The sequence below is a fragment of the Lutra lutra genome, chromosome 13 (genome assembly GCF_902655055.1).
Source record: "Lutra lutra chromosome 13, mLutLut1.2, whole genome shotgun sequence".
Lineage (NCBI taxonomy): Eukaryota > Metazoa > Chordata > Mammalia > Carnivora > Mustelidae > Lutra > Lutra lutra.
Window position 1 is genome coordinate 58,769,242 of NC_062290.1, and position 25,249 is coordinate 58,794,490.

The window sequence follows — 25,249 nt, forward strand, 5'->3', positions numbered from 1 at the left end:
CCAAAAGCATTAAGTGATTATGTTGGTACCCGTTGAACAAAAAGGATATTCTAGACCTGGACATGGACAAGACTATGCAAGCAATCATCTGAAAAGGGTGAGCAGAGGAGGATGTTAAGTTTAGGAAAAAAACACATCCAATACTAGAATTTTATATTAAGGAAAAAAAAACCATATTTTTTATAATACAAATTACATAAAGGTGGACATAATTAGTAATCCTCAACCAGAGCATCAATGTTTAGGACTTTCAGATGCATGTAAACAATATCCACCTCAGACAGAGATTCTCTTTCTGCAACCCTTAAGATTTTTGGAGGGCAGCTGAATTCAGTCGTTGGTCAGGAAAAAAAGAGAGCTCTGCAGGCTTAACCTTACCATCCACATCAAACATAACTGGATCTCCATAAGGCAGGCTGCACCCCTTCCCCTGCAGTCCTACTCAGTGATGATACAGACATGGGGCAAGGTGGCAGTTCATACTACAGTAAATCAAAAGGGCAAAGAGGGTGCAATCTTTAATTTTTCACATTTGAAGAGGGCCTTGACAGTAAGGGATAGCCCAAGGCCCTTCCCAGGAAAAGAAGCAGGCACAGGGGCCAGGACTCAGGCTCCATTTTGACCCAACGTTTATTGTCCTTTTACAACATGTCATTTTTGGTTTAGAAACTGCTTGTGATTAGTTTTCCAACATTAACTCAAAAGCATGTAAAATAAAATCAACCTACTCTCTATATAAACACCCAGCAACTGTGGCCCTTCAACCTCCTGCCCAGGCTGGGTAGAAGGAAGGAGGGAGGGCTTGGGTAGCACTGAGTGAAGTGCAGACGCTTTACTGTGGGGAGTGGCAGCAGTGCCTTCGTTCACACCCACACAGGTCTCCTGCACTGCCCCAAACTACAACAGAAATGGCGTAGGCCCAAGGCCCAATTCCCTGTTGGTAATTCACTCTCTGCCTCCCAAATGAAAATCGCTTTTATTTTATCTCTTTTGTTTGTATTTTTTTGCAACAGAAACCCCCTGTCCAGAGTCTGACTGTAGCTGAACTGTTCAGACTGAGGAATGGAGCAGGCCATGGGCACACCCCTGGTCCCTCCTGGGCAAATGCCCCCACCCTCAGGGAACAAGGTCCAGCCAGGCCAGCTCGCTGCATGCTGGCCAGCACCACTTAGCCATACAGATCATCATCATTGTCTTCCGTGTACACACTGCCACCTGTGCCGCCTCCACTGCCCTGACTGGGGCCAGCTCCACCCTGGTTTCCTGAAGGGAATCTGTATGCACAAAAGCAGAGCCAAAAAAGAGAGTTAGGATAGGGCTTCTGTAGGATTTTCACAACTAACCCTCCAGCCTCCTTAGGATTTCCATAATCCTGGTCGTATCATTACCCGAAAACAACTTAAGAACTGCCCACTGTAATGAAATTACCTGAAGCTGCCAAAGCCCCGACTCTGCTGGAGGGTCTGAGCAAACATCTCATACTTCCGGATGTCATTATCACTGACAGAACGGCGGGCAAAGCGCATAGCTTCCTCAAAGTGATCTCGGCGGATCTCAGGCACTGGATCATCTTCTTCTACCTCCTATAAGGTTGGTAAACACAGACCACCAGGGCTAAAAGTCCAGCCCGAATTCCTTTCCTGGCCTTCCTGGACACTCCCCTCCCTTACTGTCTCCTCTAATCCAAACCGAGTTAAGTTGAAAGGCCAATCTTCCTAAAACTGAGTCAGTGCCCTGTTTAAAAACCCGTCAGTGCATTCTGGAAAAAGCCCAACTGTGGCAACAAAATCACGTTAGTGGTTGCCAAGGGCTTAGGGTAAAAAGAAGAAGCTGTAGTACTAAAGTGGCATGAGGGAACCTTCTAGGGCAGAAATTTATCTAAACTGTGATAATAGTTATAGAACTTAAATACATTTGTCAAGATGCACAGAGACAGTATATATAAAAAGAATGACTTTTACTACATGTGAATCATATCTCAATAAAGCTAAATTTTAAAAATACAGTTTCTAAAAAAAAAAAAAAAAAAACGAAACCACCTAAATTTTAAAAAGATAAATGACTTTCAGCACTTACCACATCCAGATGACACCTTACCTCATGGCCTCACTCCAGTAACATATGCCCTCTTAAATCTATCCAGGTTTCCCCCAATTCCTGCAATCCTATTTCTTGAGCCAGTTATTTGGGCTACTTATTTCCTTATTCCTTAGCCTTTACAATCTCCTTTCATAACACAGCTCAAACTCTAGCTCTTCCACTAAGAAGCCACTCCGATTGCTGTGACATAAGGGACTGCTCCACAGAATTAAGTATATCAATAGTTTCTAAGCTTCTACGGGAGAGAAGGGGTATCTCAAAACTCCTACAAAAGGTAAAGTTTTTCATTCATTCATTTATTCATTTATGAAGTCTCTAACACGGTGCCAAAATACACTAGAAAACATACAAGATTATATAGATTCCTTTTCTTTATGAAGCTTACAGACACACTCCAAATTCTGCATTTAATTTCAGGAGGTCCATGGATCACCAAGGTACACAGGCCCATGGATCGCAGGTTCTAAATCCTGCTCTTTTTGTTTATGTGCACAATCATATTTTGATTTCCTTCACAGAGCCTACTTCAGGCTGAGCATACAGACTAGACTACGCATCTCTCCTCAGCTTTTACAATTCCAGACTAAAGAGATTAATACTCCGTATTCTCTCTGACGTCCACCTAACAGGGCATTTATCAGGTATCTTTACAAAACCTTACAACTCTTAACTCCAGAGCATGGTAGAGATTGCCCTTGGCTCCCCACAACAGGTACATACGGGGAAAAGATGCAAACTCACCATGGCAGATGGATTGGTCTGCCTCTCCCGTTCTCGCCTAATTTCACTCTCGATAGATTCACGGATGGCCAGCTTGCAAGCACGCTGGCAAATTTCTGTCAGGTCAGCTCCAGAGAAGCCATTAGTCATCTTAGCCAGGAACTCCAAGTCCACATCCTAAAAGAAGCAATAGAACCTTACCATTTAGCCTCTCCTCCCCTGCAATACACTGATCTCTGAGCCACCCAAGCACTCCTAATATTAGTCCGTGCCATCTTCCGCCACTGTTTTACTCCTGATTACGAACTGTATTAATACCTTCAAATCTTCCATCTTCCCCTGACATCCCTAACCCCAATGGATTTCCCCCAATGGAATCTTTTCCAGGAATTGAACTCCATACTAGGCTGAGCACTCACAGAAATCCCTTATCACCAATGCCCTTGCACCTGCCTTGGCAACTGGAGACTTGCGCAGGTTGGCCTTGAGGATGGCAACACGGGACTTCTCATCAGGAAGAGGAATATAGATGAGCTGATCGAGGCGGCCAGGTCGCAGGATAGCAGGATCAATAATGTCAGGTCGATTAGTAGCGCCAATAATAAACACATTCTTTTTTGTAGACATGCCATCCATTTCTGTCAGGATCTGGTTGATGACTCGGTCTGCAGCCCCACCGCCATCTCCAATGTTGCCACCACGGGCCTTGGCGATTGAATCCAGCTCATCAAAGAAGAGTACACAGGGGGCAGCTTGGCGGGCCTATGGGAAAGATACACAGACTCAAGCATTAACATAACTGGGTCTCTCAGACCTGAGAAGGAAAGGCAATTAAAGTGATCTTCACTGCTCCAGAACAAGATGGCTTCAATTCTCCCAAGAAAAAGCTGCCTTGCTGCCAAACAAGTGAATAGACAGCTCAACTGCTTGTAGCTCACCTTGTCAAAGATTTCCCTGACATTGGCTTCAGACTCTCCAAACCACATGGTGAGCAGCTCAGGACCCTTGATGGAGATGAAGTTGGCCTGGCACTCATTAGCAATGGCTTTGGCCAGCAAGGTTTTCCCACAGCCAGGAGGTCCATAGAAGAGTACTCCCTTGGAGGGTGTCATGCCAAACTTGAGGAATTTGTCTGGATGCTCCACAGGATACTAGGAAGAAAAGGAAAGATGGTTTGGCACACCCCCATAGTCTGAAACAAACCTAACCAAAGAGCAGCATCCCTCCTATGGTGTAAAATCTGGTTCTCTAGGGGCAGGGTCCTTGGTGCCTATAAATTGAGAATAGCAGGTTCATGAATTATGCTCTCACAATTCTTGAACTCAACTACTAACACCCCAAGCCATCTAGAATATATTGAAGCAATGACTCACTCTGGACCAGTTACCCTACCTGGACCAGCTCCTGAAGCTCACGTTTGACATCCTCCAGGCCCCCGATGTCCTCCCAGGTCACCTGTGGTACCTCCACCACAGTTTCCCTCAGTGCTGATGGATTGCTCTGGCTCAGGGCCCACTAAAAAGGAAAACTGGGGATGAGATTTACCAATGGAAAGGTCAAAATGCACGTGTGTATACCTGAGATAGGGGTGCAGTCCTTACCCGGAAGTCATCCATAGTAACTGCCAGAGAGTTCATGACTTCAGCATCGATAGTCTCATCCTCTAAGTCAATGAGGTCCATCTTCTTGCGGATAGCTTGAAGAGCAGCTTCTGAGCACAGGGCTGCTAAGTCAGCACCCACATGCCCATGAGTCTCATTGGCGACCTGCAGAGAAAAGATCTACTTACTACTCTGTAAGACCTAGCTGCCTTAGGAGGCTCAGAGTATATATAAAATCCTGGCCCCTTCCCGATACTCCTATCTCTGGGTCCTCCCATTTCCCTGAACACATACTAGCAGTTTTTTCATGGCTGGGTTTTAAGTAGTCAAGCCTAGAGTTGAGGCCTGGAAATAAAGCTGACCTCAAAGTTCTGGTTTACTATAATGTGGGGTCAACAGAGAAATATGCCAGCTCCAGTTTCCTGGATTCAATCTCAGATCACTTCCTTTCCCCTGTCCAAGAATCAAAATCAGTCTCTTTACATCTTAAGCTTATGTTCACTTTAACTGCCCAGGAACAGGTATCATAACTCAGGGCCAGCCCTCTTCATCACTCCACCTGCTCCAGGTCCACATCGTCTGCGAGCTTCATGTTCTTGGTATGGATCTGAAGAATTTCCAAGCGTCCTGTAGCATCAGGGATTCCAATATCTACCTCCCTGTCAAAGCGACCTGTGGGACAGTGTGTGAACACAGACAGGGCTCATTTCTGGTCCAGAGGGAAGAAGGGACAAGTCTCAGGTGACCAACCATCCCTTTCTGTCCAGGACTGTCCTGGAACTGATAGTTGCATGTCCTGGGAAACTCCTCAGTCTCAGACAAACCACAATGGCTGGTCACCCTAGACAGGACACAGAATAAGGGAAAGGACCCCAGGCCCTATCACTGCAAGGAGCTTCAAGAAATCCTCAGATTAAATGAAGGACAGGCATGGTATCAAAGAGACTCAACTCAGTAAAGCTACAGTCTCCCTTTGAACAACAGGAGGGTTGAAAGAAATCTGGGGTCCTTACCAAATCGTCGAAGGGCTGGGTCAATGCTATTGGGTCTGTTTGTTGCTGCCATTACAATCACATGTGCTCTCTGCTTTAGACCATCCATGAGGGTCAATAACTGTGATACAATACGCCGTTCCACCTCCCCGTGGGTCTGTCAGGACAGGATGTCTGGTCAGAAGTGAAGTGAGGACCTTTCAACCCCCACTATCCCCTCGGATAAGTTCCTACTTTCTCTCTTTTGGGAGCGATGGCATCTAGTTCATCAATGAAGATGATAGCAGGAGCATTCTTCTCAGCCTCCTCAAAGGCTTTACGAAGGTTGCTCTCAGACTCACCAGCCAACTTGCTCATGATCTCAGGACCTGAAAGGATACAGAATTCAAACAATGACAAAACTGTATCCTTCTTCAATCCAAAAAGAAATAATCTCTTATCTGCCCAGCCCAGAGACAGGCACTGTATGAAAATGTGGTAACCTCTGCCTACTTTCTCAGAGACTCCACCAGACACTATCCCAGGACAGCCACCAAACTAGGCTGAAGAAAAGCCAAGGAACACACAACACCCACCTCATAGTCAAGCTCTAAATGTCAAGACGAAAGCACATGCTCTGGGACTTCTGGCCAGAGCAGGAGAAGCAGCACACCAGTTAGACCTCTACATTCTCAAGGAGCCAGGTAATCTCAGCCAGTCTTCCCCCAAAACCTCTCAAATAAATTTGCAGACAAAATTTGATTTCTCCTTCTATCTTGCTCCCTCTAAATGCCTTCAGCCTTTCCACAATCTTTCTCAAGGGGGATAAGTTGGGGACACCAGAGTACAATACCTTCCCCTTGTTGCTTATCTGTCCATAATGTACCCTAGCAGAAGAAAGATGATGAAATATACACAAGGACATGTGTGGAAATAAACGCCCATGAGTTCTCCAGCTCATGAACCTGGATCATGCTCAGCTCAGAGTATGATCCAGCCAAAAAAAGGTGAATCAAGTCTCCTACCATTGATCAAGAAGAAGAAGGCTCCAGTCTCATTTGCCACAGCTCGGGCAATTAGGGTCTTCCCAGTCCCAGGAGGTCCATACAGCAGGATTCCCCGAGGAGGCTGAGGAACAGTACAGAGGATATGTTTAGGTTCAGAGTCCTACCTTTTTTCAACGCCATCCACTCTAAAATGGTTTGACTGTGGCTCTATCTAGAGAGGGTGAGAATCAGAGCCTGACCCTGACATCAATAAAAATAAGCTCTCAGCATTAACTGCTAGGAAAAGTTTACTTCAGATCATACTCACGCATTCCTCTTATTAGCAGAGAAAATACAGTCAGAAAACTGACATTTATGACATTTATGACATACGTTGCATACAAGACTCAGCACAGAAACCACCTAAGAAACTCTAATGTGGCTAAGTCTGAAGATCCTGGACTACAAAATAGCAAGAGGCCACTAGGTCAAGGGCTTGACTTTGGACGGACAAGGGCCAGGACTAGCTTAGCCACCTAAGTGGCCTCATTCACAGGCTGCACATGGGAAATGCCCACGCAAAAGATAAAATTATTTGTATGGTACATACTAGATAAAGGGGTAATTTCATCTTCAGTGTGCCCCATGATATGCAAATGGTTAGGAAGTTACATTGTAGATCTGCAGTTCTCAAATGTTTTGGATTCAGGACCCTTCACATTGCAAATTTCCTGAAAGTTCTACTTCTGTTAGGTGATACTATTATAAACAAGCTAGCAAACTGTGGTGTTTGTTTTTATAGGGTACATGAGATAACAATGGTTTTTTACATTTTTTTTTAAAGATTTTATTTATTTATTTGACAGAGAGAAATCACAAGTAAGCAGAGAGGCAGGCAGAGAGAGAGGAGGAAGCAGGCTCCCTGCTGAGCAGAAAGCCCGATGTGGGGCTCGAACCCAGGACCTGGGATCATGACCTGAGCCGAAGGCAGCGGCTTAACCCACTGAGCCACCCAGGCGCCCTGGTTTTTTACATTTTTAAAGGACTGTTTTAAAAAAAAAAAAATAGACATGTAACAAAGAAAGGACTTACCTGATTCTAAGTTAGTCACCAGCCGAGATTATGTCTCACGGGGCCCAGGATGCTTACCTTAACACCAATTGCCTTAAAGAGGGCAGGATGTCTGAGAGGTAGCTCTACCATCTCCTTTATCTGAGCCAGCTGTTTTCTGCAGCCACCAATGTCATCATAGCCTACTTCATTCAAGGATTCTTCCTCATCCTGGATATAGAGACAACGAAAAAAGAAGGCAGGATATCAGTAACACCAAAAGTTGAGTTTCTCTAAACCCTTCTATAATCTAGTGTAGAATTTCCTCTAAGGGGATCCTGACTCAAAGAACAACTCTAAAAATCCCAAAGCAAAGATTTCTAGCACAGCCTTTCCCTTTCACACTACTATCCTTAGTATTATTACTAATAAGGGCTCCCCCATAGACCTAAAGCTGGAAACTCTGGGAAACAGGCAGAAGTCTGGATGCCATCATCAATATCACTTCTACAAAAATTATTCTAACCACTTAAGATCTTTCGGGTTCAATCTAGATTTTATTTTATTTTAAAGATTTTATTTATCAGAGAGAGCACACAAGCAGGGGGAGGGGCAGGCAGAGAGAGAAGCAGGCTCCCCGCTGAGCAAGGAGCCCAATGCGAGACTCGATCCCAGAACCCTGAGATCATGACTTGAGCTGAAGGCAGAGGCTTAACTGACTGAGCAACCCAGACATCCCAAATAATCTAGATCTTAAAAATCACTGGTATCGGGGTACCTGGGTGGCTCAGTGGGTTAAGCCTCTGCCTTCAGCTCAGGTCATGATCTGAGGGTTCTGGGATCAAGCCCCACATTGGGCTCTCTGCTCTGCGGGGGTGCCTGCTTCCCCCCACCCCGCCTGCTTGTGGTCTCTGTCAAATAAATAAAATCTTTAAAAAAAAAAAAAAAATCCCTGGTATCACATACTTCTAGGAAACACACGGGTCTGAAAATGAATAGTTGAGAAATTTTCCCACCTCTGGAAAGGAGCTTAGTTCCAAAGAGCAACCAGTTTTAATTTTTTTTTGGTGGGGGGAGAAGGAAAGGGAAAGAGAGAAATCTTTTTTTTGTTGTTTTTAAAGATTTTATCTAATTATTTGACACAGAGAGAGACACAGAGAGCAGGAACACAAGCAAGGGGAGTGGAAGAGGGAGAAGGTGAGCAGGGTGCCTGATGTGGGGCTTGATCCCAGGACTCTGGGATCATGACCTGAGCGTAAGGCAGATGCTTAACCACCTGAGCCACCCAGGCACCCCAGGAAAGAGAAAATCTTAACCAGGCTCCATACCTAGCACAGAGCCCAAAGCGGAGCTTAATCTCACAACCCTGAGATCATAACCTGACTTGAAATCAAGAGTCAGATTCTTAACAGACCAAGCCACACAGGCATCCCAAAGAGCACCCACCCTATTTTAGTAGTTACCACATGACTACCCCACTTCTATAATTATGAAAGTGGGTACTGGAATGAAGGAGAGAACTCACCTCTCGTTTGATAGGCTCCCCTTCACAGTGGATCACTGTGTCTGGAGCAACAATGCAGTAAGGGCTGGGATCTGTCTCCACTACTTTGAACTCTACAGCACGCATTCCACCCCGGACAAGGAAAATGTCTCCTGTGAGAGCAATTAGCACAAGTGAAGTCAGAGAGGTCAAATACCAGAGCAAGTGAGAATTTGTCATCAGTACCTGGAGTCTAAAACACCAAATTCATTAGATATTGCTTTTCCCTTCCCACCTCCACTTTATTAAGCCATCAGGCAAAAGGAAAAAGCTAAGCTGTGAAGAGTCCCACTGCCATTCAAGGACGCTGAACAAAACCTTATGGGTTTTCTGGTACATCAGGTTTTAGCCTCTGGCCTAAAGCCCATAAGGTTTTTGACTTCTGGGCTATAAGTAACCAAGCTTTCACAACCACCACCAATGGTCAGGATGTGCTAAATATTAAATACACTTTGGACTGGGACACAGTCAAAAGTGCCCAAGTCGTCCTCCTGGGACAAAGAAGATAGATTACTTTACGGAAACAGGGAGTAGAAGTAGGAAAACGAGGCAGGGGGAAGAGAGAAAGAGGGAAGGAGAGGACACATAAGCATGGGTGCAGAATATATGTATAAGCACACATATATGAGAATGAGATAAAGACAATCCAAGGTTTACTCCTAGGTAGCCCTACAACCAACCATCCTTAAACTCAGTCCCTAAATTAGCTCTCACCTTTCCGGATGGGTCGATAAGCTTCCAGGAAGTATGGCTTAAGGTATACCTCGAAGAGATTGCCAGTGATGCCTTCCACCGTGTCATCGATGGGTAGCACATGGATACGTTTGCCGTACTTCACATCAGGGCACGGCTGGATGCTGAGGATGACAAGCAGACTCCACATTACCAACCACACTGCAGCCCCAAGCACTGGGTGTCCAAAAGGGCCTGGCACAGAAAGCTGATGGCAAGCGAAAGAGAAAAGGCAGGGATGGCTTTAGGTGAAGAGAGGCAGGACGGTAGTGTGAGAGTGAGGACAAAGGAGCAGCCAAGTAGAACTAAGACAAGTCATATTCAGGTTGGGTAGTAGCAGGAGCCTTTAGAAGAAGCTACTGGGGCTGCTCACTCCTCATCAGCAAGCCAAAAGGAAGACCCACACACGTAAAGCCCCCAAAATAAAACAGGAGGAAGGGTCTTCAGTGAGAGATATCCAAAGATGACCCATTCTGTATCAGTAACCCAATATTACAAAGGGAGGCCTCAGACAAGTGTCAGGATCAAAGAAACAAAACTGAAAAAAATCTTCTCAGCGAAGTGATCAGAGCATCTTGACAAAGTGACTAAGCACCTCTAGGAAGAAGGCTACATGAAACCTAGAATCCATGAAAAATAATCAGGAAGTCTGAGATGTTCCTGGCCAGATGACAGGTGGCTGAACAGCAGTGGCTAATAATGACTCCAAAATGGGGAAGCCTCTTGCCTAAAGTTAAGGGCAAAATCACTCCAACTGAAGCTATTCAGGGATCTGACTCAAACTATTCCTCCCTCCTATATTAACTTGGATCCTTAAAAAAATTTACTCGGGAGTCCACCCTCTGTGCCCACACTTCCACCTCATTCTGGCCCCAATACAAGCCATTATTTCAACATAACAGTGAGATCATTTTATAGACACACACCCTCAAATGGCATCCTAAACCAGTGTCTAGCATGTGATAAATTATACCTCTGGCAAAGAAAGAAAGGAAGGAAAGAAGGAAGGAAGGAAGACAGGCATCATGAAAGTCATGAAATCCAATTTGTCCCAAGGGTCAGCAGAAGTAAATTCTGAAGTCCCAGGGAGGAAGAAACAAAACCTAGACAGTCTTGCTATACTAAGTCTTCCCATGGCTAGGAGGCTTCTGCTTTGTGTAGCTGCCAAGGACTTTGCTGGGGTCCTGTCTATAGTTCAGGTTGTCTCTGGCCTCCCATCCCTGAGGGGACAAGAACCCGACACACACCTGATGACATCTCCTAGATGTACGCGAAGGTTGTTCCGAACAACTCTATTCATTCGAATCTTCTCATCGGAACATGTGTCATCAGAAAGCACAATGCACACAGCTTCCCTCCTCTTCTTTCCTTTCAGCAACACTGTGTCACCTCGGAACAACTGCAGCTCATCCATCTTGGGCTGAGAAAAGAAGGTTAAGGGCTTTGGGTCACTGGGCCAGGGGTTAAGCAGCAGCCCTTGGAAGCTAGAATACCCAGTAAACCCTGCTCTTCTGCGGTCACTGCAAAAAACAAACAAACAAACAAAAAACCCAAGGAAAGAAACCTGGGAAAAGCCCTCAGGTTAAGTGCAATGAGGAAAGATTAGACATTGGACCCAACTTACCTGGGACAAAGACACCACACTGTTGTCCTCATTGATGGCTTCATCAACAATTAACCGATTGGGACGGTTCTTCTGTTTAAGAATGGCTGTTGATAAGTCATCACCTTTTGAACTAGAAAGAAAATGAAGTTAGTCCCAATACATACACTAGTCCCAAGGGCCCCACCAGTCATTAAAACTCACACTTAGGAAAGAAATAGTGGATAAATGAAGCTGTCCCTAAACCAGAGATGTGAGATAAAAGATATTCAGCCAAGGTCATATAGAGTAACATTTAGCACATACAGTTCCCATTCCAGCAGCTCTTGGTATTCTGAGCACTGGTAACCTAGCTGTAAAGGCCCCAAGTGATCTTGCCCCAGAGTCAGGAAACTATGGCCTGAGAAGACTAAATAGATGTAGAGGCTGAATAACAATTAGAGAAATGACAACAGTTTTAATATGAGACAGCAATTAGGAGAAGGGGCTCACAGTAAGACCTGCTAGGTCTAAATCCCAACCCTGCCACTGCTTAACTGTGATCTTGGGCAAGTTACTTAACCTCTCTGGAAGTTGATGTCCTCATTTGTAGAGAGGTGAATACAGTAGTACCTATCTTACAGGATTATTGTCTTAAGTGAGATAATGAATGCAAAATGTTCAACACAATGCCTGGCACATGGTATTAATGGTCACAATGATTAGCACTGCAGAACAAAGCATAAGCTCTTTCTTTGCTAACCTTCTTGGAGAATGAAGTGAGCAAGACAACTTCCTGTAGGGCTCAGCGAAGCCCAAAGTCCCACCAAGCAAGCCTGGGGACAATGAAGCAAAATCATTAGCACTACTGTCCTTACTGGCTAAACCAGCTGAATGCCAGCGCATTTGATATACCACAGAAATGCCAAGCATAAAGACCATGATGTTTGGGGAAAACAAAACAACTCAACTAACAGATATGAAACCTTCAAAAAGACGGCCAAGCTCAAAAACAGCTTCACAAATCGCTGCAAAGACATACAATTCCACAATGTTGACTCAAAAAGTCAAAACCAAGAAATGCTGAGACATGGAGCAAATCCAAATCCCTCACCCAAATCAAGGCTGCCTGAGTCTAAGCTCAGTTTAAGCCCTCTAAATAGTTTCAATCATTTCCTTGAAGATTATTCACTTTATACCAACTTTTTACCTACCTCTTCTTCAATCTTCAGTAACTAGACTCAGTGGGCTTTCCCTTTGAAAAGTTATCCTCTTTTACTAAGGCTCAGGAAAACCTGAATATTAACCAAAACAGGGAGACCAGAAAACGGAGAAAATGAAGAAATAAAAAGGAATCTTTCCCATTAATTATTCCTTCATTTAACAAATTAGCAAGTATACATTACAGGCCAGACACCCTCCTATGTTGGATGTATCTTCACAACTCGCAAGAAAAAAAAAGATGCCTACATTCCAGAATACCAGCGAGGGCATTGTGAGGTTTCTTCATCTTTTGGTCCTGATATACCCAACAGAAATACAAATCCCATTCATCTAGCAAATCTGCTGATCCTCTCACATAGGCTACATCTTTAATCATCACCTCAAAACTGATTTCTAAGAGTGGAGTTTTCTCAGCTTAAACTTGCCTCCTCAACCTAAAAATGTAGCACTCTGGGCACAATGCTGCATAGCAGGCAGACTCTTCCAGTGCCTATCAACACGCTGGAGAACAAGTATGGTCAATATGGCAGCTGAAGGCAATTCCATCCCATCAACTCTCCCTCTCTCCCACACATCAAAATACCTTCCAAAGACTGCCTACCTTCCTGTTTAATCTACGGTACTGGGGCTAGAGAAAAATAAAATGCCAGACGCCTCTAGTCATCACAGTTTATATTTTAACCCCAAAGCCGCATTCTAGGAAAACTAACCTGCCTACCCTTCCTGACCCTGGCAATGGAGATGAGCAGTATGTCCTTCTCTTAAGGTAAAGACCTTTACTTCCCTATCTATCTACTAAGATCAAAGGAAGTAACCTCTAAAAGAGAGCTTCAGCCTGATCGTGGGCCAACAGCAGTCCTGGAGGCTCTTTGGGGACATCCCCCATTGTCTTCTGCATGAGTCAGGCCCTTTCCAGAACTCCAATGGGCCACAGGGGACTTGGAGGGAATTCAGGTAAGAGTCATCAAGATGACCTAGAGGTTAGAAACCATCTATGATGCCACGTTCCAAGAATTTTGAATTCTTATTTTTAGTCTTGAAAATAAATGACTGACTAAATAACCTAAGAGAGTAAGTATTAACAAGTAATGGTCCTTTTAAAGACACCCAAGTAATACTTCATTTCGGTTTAGAGACCAAAAAAAAAGAAACACACCTCAAAAAACTTAATTCTCTTCAAGTCAGGAAAGTGATTTGCATAAGAGTTTCCACAGGATGGCTTTTTTTTTTCCTTTTTCAGTATCTAAAGCTCTTGATTCTAAATATAATGGGCAGAGGGGTTGAGGTGGTCATCTCTTATCTGATGCTTTCCTGAGGAACTGACGACCCAAGATTTCTCAACACAGCGGTTTGGAGAAAGGAGCGTGTGTGTTCAGAGTTAGGGCAACTCTAACCTTCTTATCACAAAGGCTAATATCGAGGAAGGCCCGCAAATTACCAACTGAGATTCGAACTTTAGCAAACGCCCAAAACAGTAGAGAAAAGTTCCTACTTCCCACCCCCCACTTCCTAACATTAAGGAAAACTGACTAAAGCTTTATCATGTGAACAACCAACATAAACTACGAAGGCCAGAAACCCACGCCCCCCCCCTCCCTAACAGCCCCTCACTACTCAGGTCGTGAGGATGTCAACCAAGGGACAGGCCGACCCAGCTCCGAAACAGCCGTCGTGAGCTTCCATGAGCTCGCCGAGTCTTCCCAGTTCCCCGGCCCGGCCTCCGCCTGTCTCACAGCTCCTAAGGCCTTCACGTGGCCTAAAGTCCACGCCCACCGGGCCCAGTTAGGGCGTCAGGCCCACAGGGCCTGCTCCCTCTGGGGACCAAAGGCCTTCCGCGGATAGTAGACCTGATCGCAGGTGGGCGCCCTAAGGCCCTGGGGCTCCGCGCCGGCCATGTGGACCGGAGACTTCATAAGAACGGGACAGTGGTTCCCAGGGAGCCAATCAGGCCGGCCGGGCCTGCATGACACAGCACGATCTGGCCCAGGCCCCGACCCAGGCCCAACGCAAGCCCGGCCTAGGGGGCGCGCGGCTGCGCAGCCAGGCCCAGACCGGACCGCGGCCCCTCATCACCCCCCTTCTTCTGCTTTCCCTGTCTCCCTCCTTCCCTGCCTCCACCTCTTAGACGCGCCCACGGCCAGGCCCCGCCGGGCCTACCCAGCGCGGCGACTCCCCAGGTGCGCGCACCCGCAGCAGGCGGGCAGGCGCGCGCACACACTCACTCAGCTCCAGAGGCCATGGCGCGCGCCTCTCCCGGCCGGCGGCTGTGGCGGCCCGCGGGTAACGGCTACGAGGGGTGGCAGGCGACCGACTGGGCCGGGGCTCGGCTCTCCCGGGCAGGGGGCGAGCTGCGGCGACAAACCCGCAGGCGGCCTCCTTCTCGTTTCCTCCTAGCGGTACCGAGGCGGTGGGCGGGCGGTATACACTGGCTCCTGATCCGGGAGGGGGCAGCGGCAGCAACGACTCAAACGACGGCTGCAGACGCTGCGCTGAGACTGAACCCAGAAGAGCCGAATCATCGGAAGGAGAGGTGCTCTCACCTCAGCCAATCAGCGCCTGGCCTGGGGACTTCCTCCCGCCTCTCCGCGCCTCTCCCCAGCAACCCGCCGACCAGAGCCAATCAGGAAATTCGCTTGCGGCCTGGCTCCCGCCTCAGGGATGCAACACGCCTAGTAACGCCACGTCAATTGGCCGCAGCGCTACGCTTCCTCGACGGATCGGAATTTGCGACCAATCAACGAAAAGGATGGGGCCAGATCGACGGGCGGAAAAAAAGAGCCTTTAATCCCTGGAAGGCGGACTCTCCCACTTGGCTCCAGTTCATTGGTTCCTGATCTTACCCTGCTGAAGAACCTGGCACAATGGACTGAACCCTTGTATTAGTCTAGTCCTGTTGCAGTGATAACCTACACACCATTTTCTTTCCAAACCTGAGGATCCACCCTAAACCTTCTCCTGGCTTCTTCAAAATGCCGACTGGAGCCATGCCTACTCTGAACCCTTTGACTAGCACCCCACCTTTTAATCCACTCCACCCAATTCTTGTGGCACCCTCTGGTAACCCTAATCCCATAGGCTTTACAGTTCCTCAGAGCTTGGAGGTACATGCTTCCTCTTACCACTGGGTATTTATATTAATGGCTAGAGGAGGGAGGGCACTCAAGTCCAAAAAGGAGTCTAAAGGCAACCACAGAACCCAGTAGATTCAATAGAACCCAAAGCAGCAAGAAAACTGCATGCTGAGACTTGAAGTCCTTGGGCCCCAAATGCCAGCTAGCCCTGACTAAATTCAATAAACAGATTTGGTATCATGCTGATTATATTAATTCACCCTTCACCTCCTATCCACACAGGCAGGGTTGACTGAGACTGTCAAATCCCAAATTTCTAGAATTTGGGATAGGGGTAGGGAGTCACTTAGAGACTCAGAGGTCTGCTTGTCCCTCCCCTCTAAGAACCAAATGTTTGCCCTTGTCCTGAGAGGTCTGCCCAGACCACCTTCCAGACCCAGCTCCACTCATTCTGTGACCTTGCACAGGATCCTGGGCTTTGAGACTCTGACTTTTAGGCAACAGAAAGAACCAAAGCCACTGCAAGGATTCCTGTGGCCATTTCTTCTACCCAGAACTCAATCTCATAAGGTAGATGATGTTGGGAGAGGGCATCTTAGATAACCAGCACTCAACTGAATCAGACAGCTGTGAGCCTTCCCACTCAAGTATATGTAGTAGGCAAACAAGAGATAAATATTCATTTTACTCAACACAATTAACAGGAATATAGGAAAAAAGATGTTATAAGCAAAGTTAATGCCTTTTTGGTGGCAAAGGAACCAGAATGGCAGTAACTAGGCCAAATTTTGCAGGACTCCTACCAACTTCTCCAATGCCAGACTTATACAGGAATGATCCATTTCACCCACACTGCTCAAGAATAGTAAAGCAGAAAGCCCTCCCCATGGAGAAATGGGCCACTGGAGCCCCAGCTCAGGCTCTTTAAAATGTGGCAGCTACAGATCACAAGCCTCCGGCAGAGATGTCTGAAACTCCTCAAGAAGGGTTTCACGGTCGGGGGAATGAATCCAGTCCAGATAGGTTTCTAGGTACAGGGGGAGAGACCTGGAGAGCAAAAAGAATGACGTCTGAGGGTGAAGGATAGGCAGCCACTCCATCCCTTTCATTCATTACCACCCCCAACAGACTCAAGGACTCCAGGAAGCCAACTGCCCTCAGCCCAACCCTGCAGGCCTCAGCCTCACCATGCAGCATTCTCCTGTGGCAACTCTGTTTGGGCCTTTAGCCTCCACCAGAGAGCAGTGGCCTCATCCCTCCGATCCATCCTCCTCAGAGTCTGAAGCAGGTGAAAGGAAGCGTCTTGATTACCTGTAGCCCCACCCCAAAGTAGAAAGGCTTAGAACCTGACACAGCCTTAAGCATTTTATAAAAGGAGAAACTGAGGCTTAGAGCAGGAAAGTATCTTTTCTACAGTCACACATGGAACTAGGAGGTTCCATTCCCAACCATTCCTACTCCCGGGTACTGCCCGCCCAAGAAAAAGGGCTCAGCTGACTCTGCTTCTCCCCAGCATACTCCGAGCATAGTTGTGGTCTTTGTGCCTGAGGACACTGGAAAGACTGAGGAACTCCAAAGAACCTTCACACACACTTGCAAACGTCTTCAAGCCAGGGTATATCCCTAGGTATATACGGGACAACCCCATTCATCCCCTTCTATCTGGGAACATTACTCTTCCACTGATCCCCAAGTACCTCCCGCATGGCCCTCTCTGTCCTTGTACATCTGGGCATAGCTGATATCATGCAAATATACATACCTGGGCACATTTGCACACTGAGGAGGAAATCCTGTAGGGCTTTGGTATCTTGGCCAATGACCACCCACTGAAGTCCACGACTAATCAGGGCAGCTGCCCGAAGCTGTTGTAGTGCCACATCTGATATACACCCCTTCTCACCATTGGAAGCAGGCCCTGGGGACCACCCCGAAGTCAAAAAGTGTGTCCCTGCTACACAGGCACGTAGTACTACAGAATCCCAAGTACTCCTCCTTCTCTTCTTATGTCTGGAGTCCTCCCCGCCCGCCCCGCGACCTTTTTGTAAAAAGGTAGGCTAGGACGCAAGGAAAGGCAACACATTCACCAACCCTCCCCTTCCAGGAGGGAAGAGGAAAACTGAGAGTCTAGATCACCTTGTTCTTCATCCTTAGGTGTGGTCCGGAAAAGCAGCTCAAGGCACCTGAAGTGGGACACAGAATAGAGGTGAGGAAGAGTCAACCTCAGAAACTCTAAGGGGAGTCGGTAAGAATGGAGCTTACTCGGGTCCCAATCAGCAAATTATCCCTCCACACTTCCCCTAGGATTCTGGTTGGCTTCCTGAGCTCACCGGCTAAATTCACTAATTGCCTCTTTTGGGGCCCCCAGCTGCACCCAGGCTTGACCCTGAAGCAGGTAGGTTGCAGAGACCCAGGATGGGCAGTGTGGTGACTCTTTGGTTCCTTTTTTGGCATCTTCCCTCAGCTGGGGCATCTTGGGAAGCAGAGATGACGTGCGGCTAAGTAGCTCCTCACATACAGTCAAGGCATCCTGGGCTCGGCCAGCCTGGATCAGTGCTACAGCTGCCTCTAAGAACACCTCAGGCATACAAGGCCCTGGAGGGGAAGGCAGGGGGAAGAACTGGGGTGGGAAGAGGACACAGTGTCTTAAAGAGACATTAGTCACCATCCCCAACCTCTTCACCAGGCTCTGCTACCACAGAGACCACCCATTGCTTGCTACCCCAGACCTTTTGCTCGAGAGCCTTCCTGGTCTGGCCTTCCAGCTTGGACAGACAGAGTAGCAGAAAAAAGAGAAAACAATAGTCCTGTTCTACTCCAGAGGAGACTCCAACCCTCTCACTCCATTACAGAGAATCTTGAAGACATACCCACCTTTGATTCCGAGCCATCCAGCACCAGAGCCAGTAGGTCCAAGTAATGCTCTGCAGCATCCTCTGCCCTGAGAAGTCATAGCCTATGAGCTTCACCTTAGGCCCTTAGCAGGGTCCTCCAAGGGCTCTAAACTAACAAAAGGATGCTCAAGGTCCCTGGGGAGTAGGGAGAGTGGGAGCTTGGGGCTCCAATCCAAGCTCAGTATGGAGCTACCCTCCTTACAAAATGGATTTGGGAGGAGATTTCAGGGTTTTACACTTGATCTTAGCCAAAAGGCCAAGAAGCAATTGATTTCAGAGTTTTAAAGATACAAGAGCTTAGTGTCTGGGTGAAGAGTCAGTTCCAGCAATAAGGCAGAAGGTCGAGGAGTGGAAACCTATGTCCTACCATTTACTCGTCCACACAGCTGACGTGCAAGAACAGAAGCAGAATCACACCCCAGGGAAGGCATCAGAAATGGGAAAAGGAGCTCAGATGAGCCTTACAGTGGAACCTCACCTTCCCACCTGTAAACATCGGCTTGCTAGCAAGTACTTGGCCTGGCTCTGTGTGCCACAATGAAGGGGTGAGGCTGGGTGAGGTCTGGGGAGTAGTAACTCTACTTCAATGAGAAGCTGAGGGGCTTCAAAACTATGAGTGACATTCAAGGCCTAAAAGGGACAAAAAGAAAAAAGTATATCTTTAATCTTTGGGAGCCCTATTTCCTTCTATTTACAATTTGATTAGTCTCCCTAACACAAACACTTCAGCAATCCCTGTATCTTCAGTCCCTTACCTCAACCAACAGCTCCAGACTCTCCAGCTCTGCTGCTGTGTTCCCCAGTTGCCGATACAGCCTAGAGGCCTCCAGAAGCGGGGGACCACATGTTGCTCCCCCTTTCAGGGCTGCAGCCAAGTACAGCAGAGCTCTTTGTGGATTGCCCTAGAAGGTTGAGAGGACACAAGCCTCAGCTACCCTCGTGAAGCAGAACACTCATAATTTCCCCAACACATCCTAGGACTGTCTTTACCATTTTACGGAGACAGGTCCCCAGAGCCGTGTACACCTGGACCAACACAGGCCGTGGGCATAGACCTGAGGCTGCATCTTGCAGGCTGCTCAGTGCCCTGGGCAGGCTTCCTGTGATCAGCTCCTGGAGGCCTAAGGTCAATTCAGGGTTTAAACTTAAGGAAGCAGGGGGATGATAGGTAACAAGAAGTACAGAGAAGCTCCAGTGAGCTGAATGGAACATGACAGGGAAGGTTTGAGCCAAAGGACCCCTTAAGACAGGGAGTGGGGAGGAAGGGATGAGTAGGACTGCTAGCTGACCTTGGCGATAGGCAGAAGCTGTAAGAAGGATATCCCTTAAGCCCCGGGCATCCTGCAGGGTCAATGGAGCATCTGACTCCTCAGCTGGGGGACTCCAAGTTTTCAGAAGCAGCAGCAGATTCTCAGAGGCCTCACTCTGAGGAAAGAAGGGTGATCAGAGGCTCTAAGCCTATAAACCATCTCTCCTCTCCTATCTCAGTCTATCCTGACTGGACCTTGAAATCAAGGGTCCTCCTGATTCCTGTTCCCTCAGTTTTAAGATATAGATAGCTATGGGGCGAGGATAAAGGGAGGAAGAAAACCTTGGGGGCATTGATGATCTGTTCTAATGAGCCTCCTCATTCAGTATGAGCCCAGAGGACTCAGGGCAAGAACCATGTGTGGGTTATTGATGAGAACACTGAAGCTGGGAGAGGACTTCAGCAAGGTCAATAAAAGCCCTAACCCTATCCAAGATCATTAAGCAATTTTAAAAAACACTCAAGAGGCACCTGGGTGGCTGGGTTGGTTAAGTGTAAGATTCTTGATTTTGGCTCAGATTATGATCTCAGGGTTGTAAGGTCGAGCCCCACATCTGGCTCTACGCTTGAGTCTGTTTGAGATTCTCTCCCTCTCCCTATGCCCTACCCCATGCATGTGCCCCCTCTCCCTTTCTCTCAAAACAAATAAATAAATATTAAAAACAAACCACCACTCAAGAGAATCCCCCCAGTGAAAGACCAACCAGAGCAGTGTCACCAAGAGTCCCAGAGAGAATCCAGGTCTTCTAACCACCAACCCAGCAGCCTTTCCAGCACAAAATGATGCTACTGCCACTGAGACAGGTGAGAGATAGGAAGAGACCCTTAGATCCAGGTTACTTCCCAAATTACCTGGTTGCCATTCAAGGTCTGCAGCAAGAAGGTCAAGTCCCCCAAACAGTCAGTGCTTAGCCAGACGGCAGCCTGCAGGCCAGCCAGGTGATGAAGGGCAGGGAGCACCTCCAGGAGAAGGGTGGAATAATGGAGAACGGAGTCCCACAGCCCCCTGAGCCCACATTCCAGTCTGGGCCCCAACTGCTTCTGGGTCTCCAGCACTGTAGAGGACACACATACAGCTGAGGTTGGGACCTCATCTCTCCTTTTCTCTTCCTGCAGGAGCCCAAAGATCACAAAAGTGCTCCGGGTTTGAGGAGCACCTGGAGGATAAGAGAATAGCAACTCTCTCCATGGAAGTGACAAATATTATTGCTCCTGATATCCCCTTTGCAAGTACTTAAACCCAGACAGTCTGGCAGGGAAATGGAAAGCAATCTCTGGTCCTCACCTCTCTCCAGGCCCTGTTGGATATCCTGTGCCTGGTCCTCAGTGAAACCCTGGGCCAGGCTCGCCCTCAGGGTAATGAAATTGCAGGTAACAGTCAATTCCAAGGGGAGAACAGGAACAGCTGCAGGGAGCCCTGAGGAACACAAATTGATCTCACAGACCACTCCCTGCAGAAGGATTCCCCAAATAAGATCCAAACCCAAAGATCACCTCACCCCAACCAAAATGGCCATTTGCACAGTTTGGAAAGGGCGAGTGACGGGGCAAAGAGATTCACCTGCACCGAAGTGAATTCCACTCCAGTCCTGTCTGTGACTTAAATAGGATCCCCTGCCCCCTGAGGAATTTTCTCAGTTCCAGAAATGCAGAACAGGAAGTGGTCTCTAGCTGGGGGAAGGTAACTGACTATCCTGAGGAGTATCCTACTTACCCCGCAGACTACGGAGGAGTCCCCTGAACCCTTCCAGTGCATCTTGAGCCAACTGCTGTCGCCTCAGAGACAGACCCGAGTCCTGAGCCACCTAACAGATGTGGGATGAGGTATCATTGAGGATCAATCCTTATTTCTCCCCTTGCAACAGTGGCAAGGGATGACATTCTCCAGTCATTTCTGGCTCCTGATGGGGGAAGCCAAACTCAATCCCTCCCCCATCAGCTGCGGTAAATCCACCGGAAACCCCCTTTCTGGTAAGCGAGGGTCCCAGCAACCGTGTTACCTTGGCCTGTCGAACTAGCTGGTCATTCTTTTCCCTCCACAGGTCTAGGCAGCTGGCGTGTGGCACTGAGGTGCCCAGAGGGGTCTGGTGCGACATGGTGGCCGAGGCTGGGGTTGGACATCTGGAGGGGACCGCTGAAAGGTAAGCCCGGCCCCGCCGCGGTCCCCAACGGAGCGGCGAGGGGTCCTTCCGCTTCCGCAACCCCCCGCAGCTCCTTTGCTCCCCTCCGGGCCCCAGCAGGAGCGACTCGCCCTTTATGCGAGAAATGGACTCTCTCCTGGACACTGTGGTGGCTCCCACCCCCGCCTCTTCCATCTCGCCTCTGGTTGGCCCGGTCGGCAAAACTCTCGGCTGCGGTTGGTCCTCTTCAAGGGTTAGTGCCCGCGGGAAACTCGAGGAAGAAACGAGTCGGGTAGCGATCCATGAGGGAGGCTACAGCGGACCAGAGGGCGGGAATGTGTCTGAGGAGGGAAGTGGTACTTCTCAGGGTTCGGCTTGCTAGTCCTTCGCGCAGGCCAAAACCCTGAGAAATCGATCTCAGTACTAGAAACCGTGTCCCAGCCCTTCTCTCGCAGCCACACTTCCTGGTCTGTCTAGTTTGCCCCCGCAGAGAGCAGGCCCGCGCATTGCATGCTGGGAATTGTAGTACCGCGCGGAGTCGCCACAAAAAACCCAGCCGAGGCACAAAGTTTCTCCAAAAACGAACTGAGACCAGACCAAGGCCCTTGGTAATCCGCCTATCCTTTCTTTGCTCACCATGGAGCACCAGCACGCTACCGCATTCTACTCAACCCTATGCAGGGCGACTGCTGGCGGAACGGCCCTGGGCTTGCACAACCCGCTCTGCTCAAAAGTACCTGTCCCGGGGCGCCTGAGTGGCTCGGTTGGTTGGGCGGCTGCCTTCGGCTTGGGTCGTGATCCCAGGCTCCTGGGATCCGGCCCCACATCGGGCTCCCTGCTCAGCGGAGAGCCTGCTTCTCTCTTCCCCTCTCCCTGACGTTCTGCTTACTTGTGCTCTCTCTCTAACTCTCTGTCAAATAAACAAATAAAATATTTTTTTAAAAAAGTACCTGTCCCTTTCAACAAATGAGACCCAAGAGAACTGCTATCAGTACGCAAAAACAAAGCAAAACTGTGACCCTTACCACAGATAAAACCAACTCAATATGGGTAAGCTGAACTTCATTAAGAACTTTTGCTGCAGGGGCACCTGGGTGGCTCAGTGGGTTAAAGCCTCTGCCTTCGGCTCAGGTCATGATCTCAAGGTCCTGGGATCGAGCCCCGCAAATAAATAAGTAAAATCTTAAAAAAAAAAAAAAAAAAAGAACTTTTGCTGCAAAGGCAAGAAAATTAGGGGTGGCTGGGTGGCTCAGTGGGTTAAAGCCTCTGCCTTCAGCTCAGGTCATGATCCCAGTGTCCTGTGATCGAGCCCCGCATCAGGCTCTTCAGTAGGGCGCCTGCTTCCCTTCCTCTCTCCGCCTGCCTTTCTGCCTACTTGTGATCTGTGACTGTCAAGTAAATAAAATCTTTAAAAAAAAGAAAGAAAGAAAGAAAATTCAAAGTCAAAAATGGAGAAATTATTTTCTGATTATTACCTACCTTATAATCTTAGAACTGACCAGTATCCACAATATGGAACTCTCAAAGCTCAATAATGAAAAGAATCTAAACCATTTTAAGATGAACAGAAAAACATGAAGGAATTTTATGGGAAAAAATGAATGGCTAAGCACCATATTAAAAAATGATTAGCCATCAGGGAAATACAAATTAAAACCAGAAGATAACCTGGCTGGCTCAGTGTGTGACTCTTGATCTTGGGGTTGCAAGTTCAAGCCCCACGTTGGGTGCAGAAATTACTTAAAAGAATAAAATCTGGGGCGCCTGGGTGGCTCAGTGGGTTAAGCCGCTGCCTTCGGCTCAGGTCATGATCCCAGAGTCCTGGGATGGAGCCCCGCATTGGGCTCTCTGCTCGGCGGGGAGCCTGCTTCCTCCTCTCTCTCTGCCTGCCTCTCTGGCTACTAGTGATCTCTCTGTCAAATAAATAAATAAAATCTTTAAAAAAAAAAAAAGAAAATCTTTTTAAAAAAATCTTTAAAAAATTAAAAATTAAAAAATAATAAAACCATAAAATACCATGACACATGTACACACACAGAATGGTTACAATTCTTAAAATGCAGATAATGCCAGGGGTACCTGACTGGCTCAGTCCGTAGGGCGTGTGACTCTTGATCTCACAGTTTTGAGTTCTAGCTCCACATTAGGTGTGGAGCCTACTTAAAATTAATTAATTAATTAATTAATTTAAAAAAACACAGGTGATACCAAATGTTAGTGAGGATGTGGAAAAACTAGAACTCTTACACATAGTGGGAATATAAAATGTTATAGTACCTTGGAAAATAGTTTGACAGTTTCTTAAAAAGTAAATCATAAGCTTATCATATGACCCAAAAATTCTACTCTAGGGAAACCTCTCAAGAAAAATAAAAACATGTCTACACCAAGAATGGTATGCAAATGCTCACAGCAGCTCCAAAAATATTCTTAATAGCTAAAAAACCAAAAAACCTTAAAAACAATCCAAATGTCCATTAGCAGATCATAGCCATACAATGGACTATGACTCAGCAATAAAGAGGCAAAAACTGATACATGCTTCAACATGGATGAACCTTAAAAAATTCTAAGTCATTGGGGTGCCTGGGTGGCTCAGTGGGTTAAGCCTCTGCCTTTGGCTCAGGTCATGATCCCAGGGTCCAGGGATCAAGCCCCACATTGGGCTCTCTGCTCAGCAAGGAGCTTGCTTCCCCCTCTCTTTCTTTGCCTGCCTCTCTGCCTACTTGTGATCTCTGTCTGTCAAATAAATAAAAATTAAAGACCACGTATTTGATAACCCCATTCGTATGAAATGTTCAGAAAAGACAAATTTAGAAAAACAGAAAACAGATCAGTGACCTACAGTGAAACTGAGGATCAGTTGTAAACAAAGTATAGGGATTTTGTAGGAGTGATAAAATTTTTCTAAAACTAGGGGCGCCTGGGTGGCTCAGTGAGTTAAATCCTCTGCCTTTGGCTCAGGTCAGGATCCCAGGACACTGGGATTGAGCCCTGCATCAGGCTTTCTGCTCAGCAGGGAGCCTGCTTCCCTACCTCTCTCTCTCTGCCTGCCTCTCTGCCTACTTGTGATCTCTGTCTGTCAAATAAATAAAATCTTTAAAAAATATTTTTTTCTAAAACCAAATTGTGGCATTAAACAAGGTTTCTTACATATGAACACCAAATGCACAAGCAACAAAAGAAAAATAGGATGAACTGAACTTCATCAAAATTTTAAAATTTTGTACTGCAAAGACAATCAAGAAGATGAACACTATCAAGAAAATGAAAAGACTAGGGCAGTTGGCTCAGTCAGTAGAGCATGGGTCTCTTGATCTCAGCGTCAAAAGAATTCAAGCCCCAA

General features: G+C 47.3%; 2 protein-coding genes and 1 pseudogene across 6 annotated transcripts; all 3 read right to left on the reverse strand.

Moving 5' to 3' along the window:
- Window positions 1-612: 612 nt before the first annotated feature.
- On the reverse strand, window positions 613-15,024 carry VCP (valosin containing protein). The gene is made up of 17 exons (XM_047699582.1): window positions 14,732-15,024; window positions 11,328-11,439; window positions 10,951-11,123; window positions 9,686-9,828; window positions 8,954-9,084; window positions 7,528-7,659; window positions 6,418-6,520; window positions 5,648-5,781; window positions 5,435-5,570; window positions 4,981-5,093; window positions 4,422-4,586; window positions 4,213-4,335; window positions 3,759-3,971; window positions 3,274-3,582; window positions 2,842-2,997; window positions 1,429-1,583; window positions 613-1,274 (listed from the first exon to the last, which is right to left on the reverse strand). The coding sequence occupies exons 1-17, from the start codon at window positions 14,746-14,748 to the stop codon at window positions 1,169-1,171; spliced, it is 2,421 nt and encodes an 806-aa protein (XP_047555538.1). The 5' UTR covers window positions 14,749-15,024; the 3' UTR covers window positions 613-1,168.
- A 1,222-nt stretch (window positions 15,025-16,246) lies between these two features.
- FANCG (FA complementation group G) lies at window positions 16,247-22,990 on the reverse strand. 5 transcript variants are annotated; one of them, XM_047699585.1, is made up of 16 exons: window positions 22,854-22,985; window positions 22,104-22,640; window positions 21,784-21,904; window positions 21,498-21,588; window positions 21,069-21,200; window positions 20,636-20,940; window positions 19,764-19,899; window positions 19,465-19,595; window positions 19,230-19,376; window positions 18,953-19,104; window positions 18,455-18,521; window positions 17,911-18,200; window positions 17,717-17,763; window positions 17,343-17,498; window positions 16,768-16,891; window positions 16,247-16,627 (listed from the first exon to the last, which is right to left on the reverse strand). In XM_047699585.1, the coding sequence occupies exons 3-16, from the start codon at window positions 21,877-21,879 to the stop codon at window positions 16,519-16,521; spliced, it is 1,983 nt and encodes a 660-aa protein (XP_047555541.1). In that variant the 5' UTR covers window positions 21,880-21,904; window positions 22,104-22,640; window positions 22,854-22,985; the 3' UTR covers window positions 16,247-16,518. The 5 variants fall into 5 exon arrangements, 4 of the variants coding, with proteins under 4 accessions (XP_047555541.1, XP_047555539.1, XP_047555540.1 ...); XR_007122236.1 differs by having other exon boundaries at window positions 16,768-16,859; window positions 21,784-22,640; window positions 22,854-22,990; XM_047699583.1 differs by having other exon boundaries at window positions 21,784-22,640; window positions 22,854-22,983.
- On the reverse strand, window positions 18,592-18,742 carry LOC125084203 (uncharacterized; annotated as a pseudogene).
- Window positions 22,991-25,249: the final 2,259 nt, after the last annotated feature.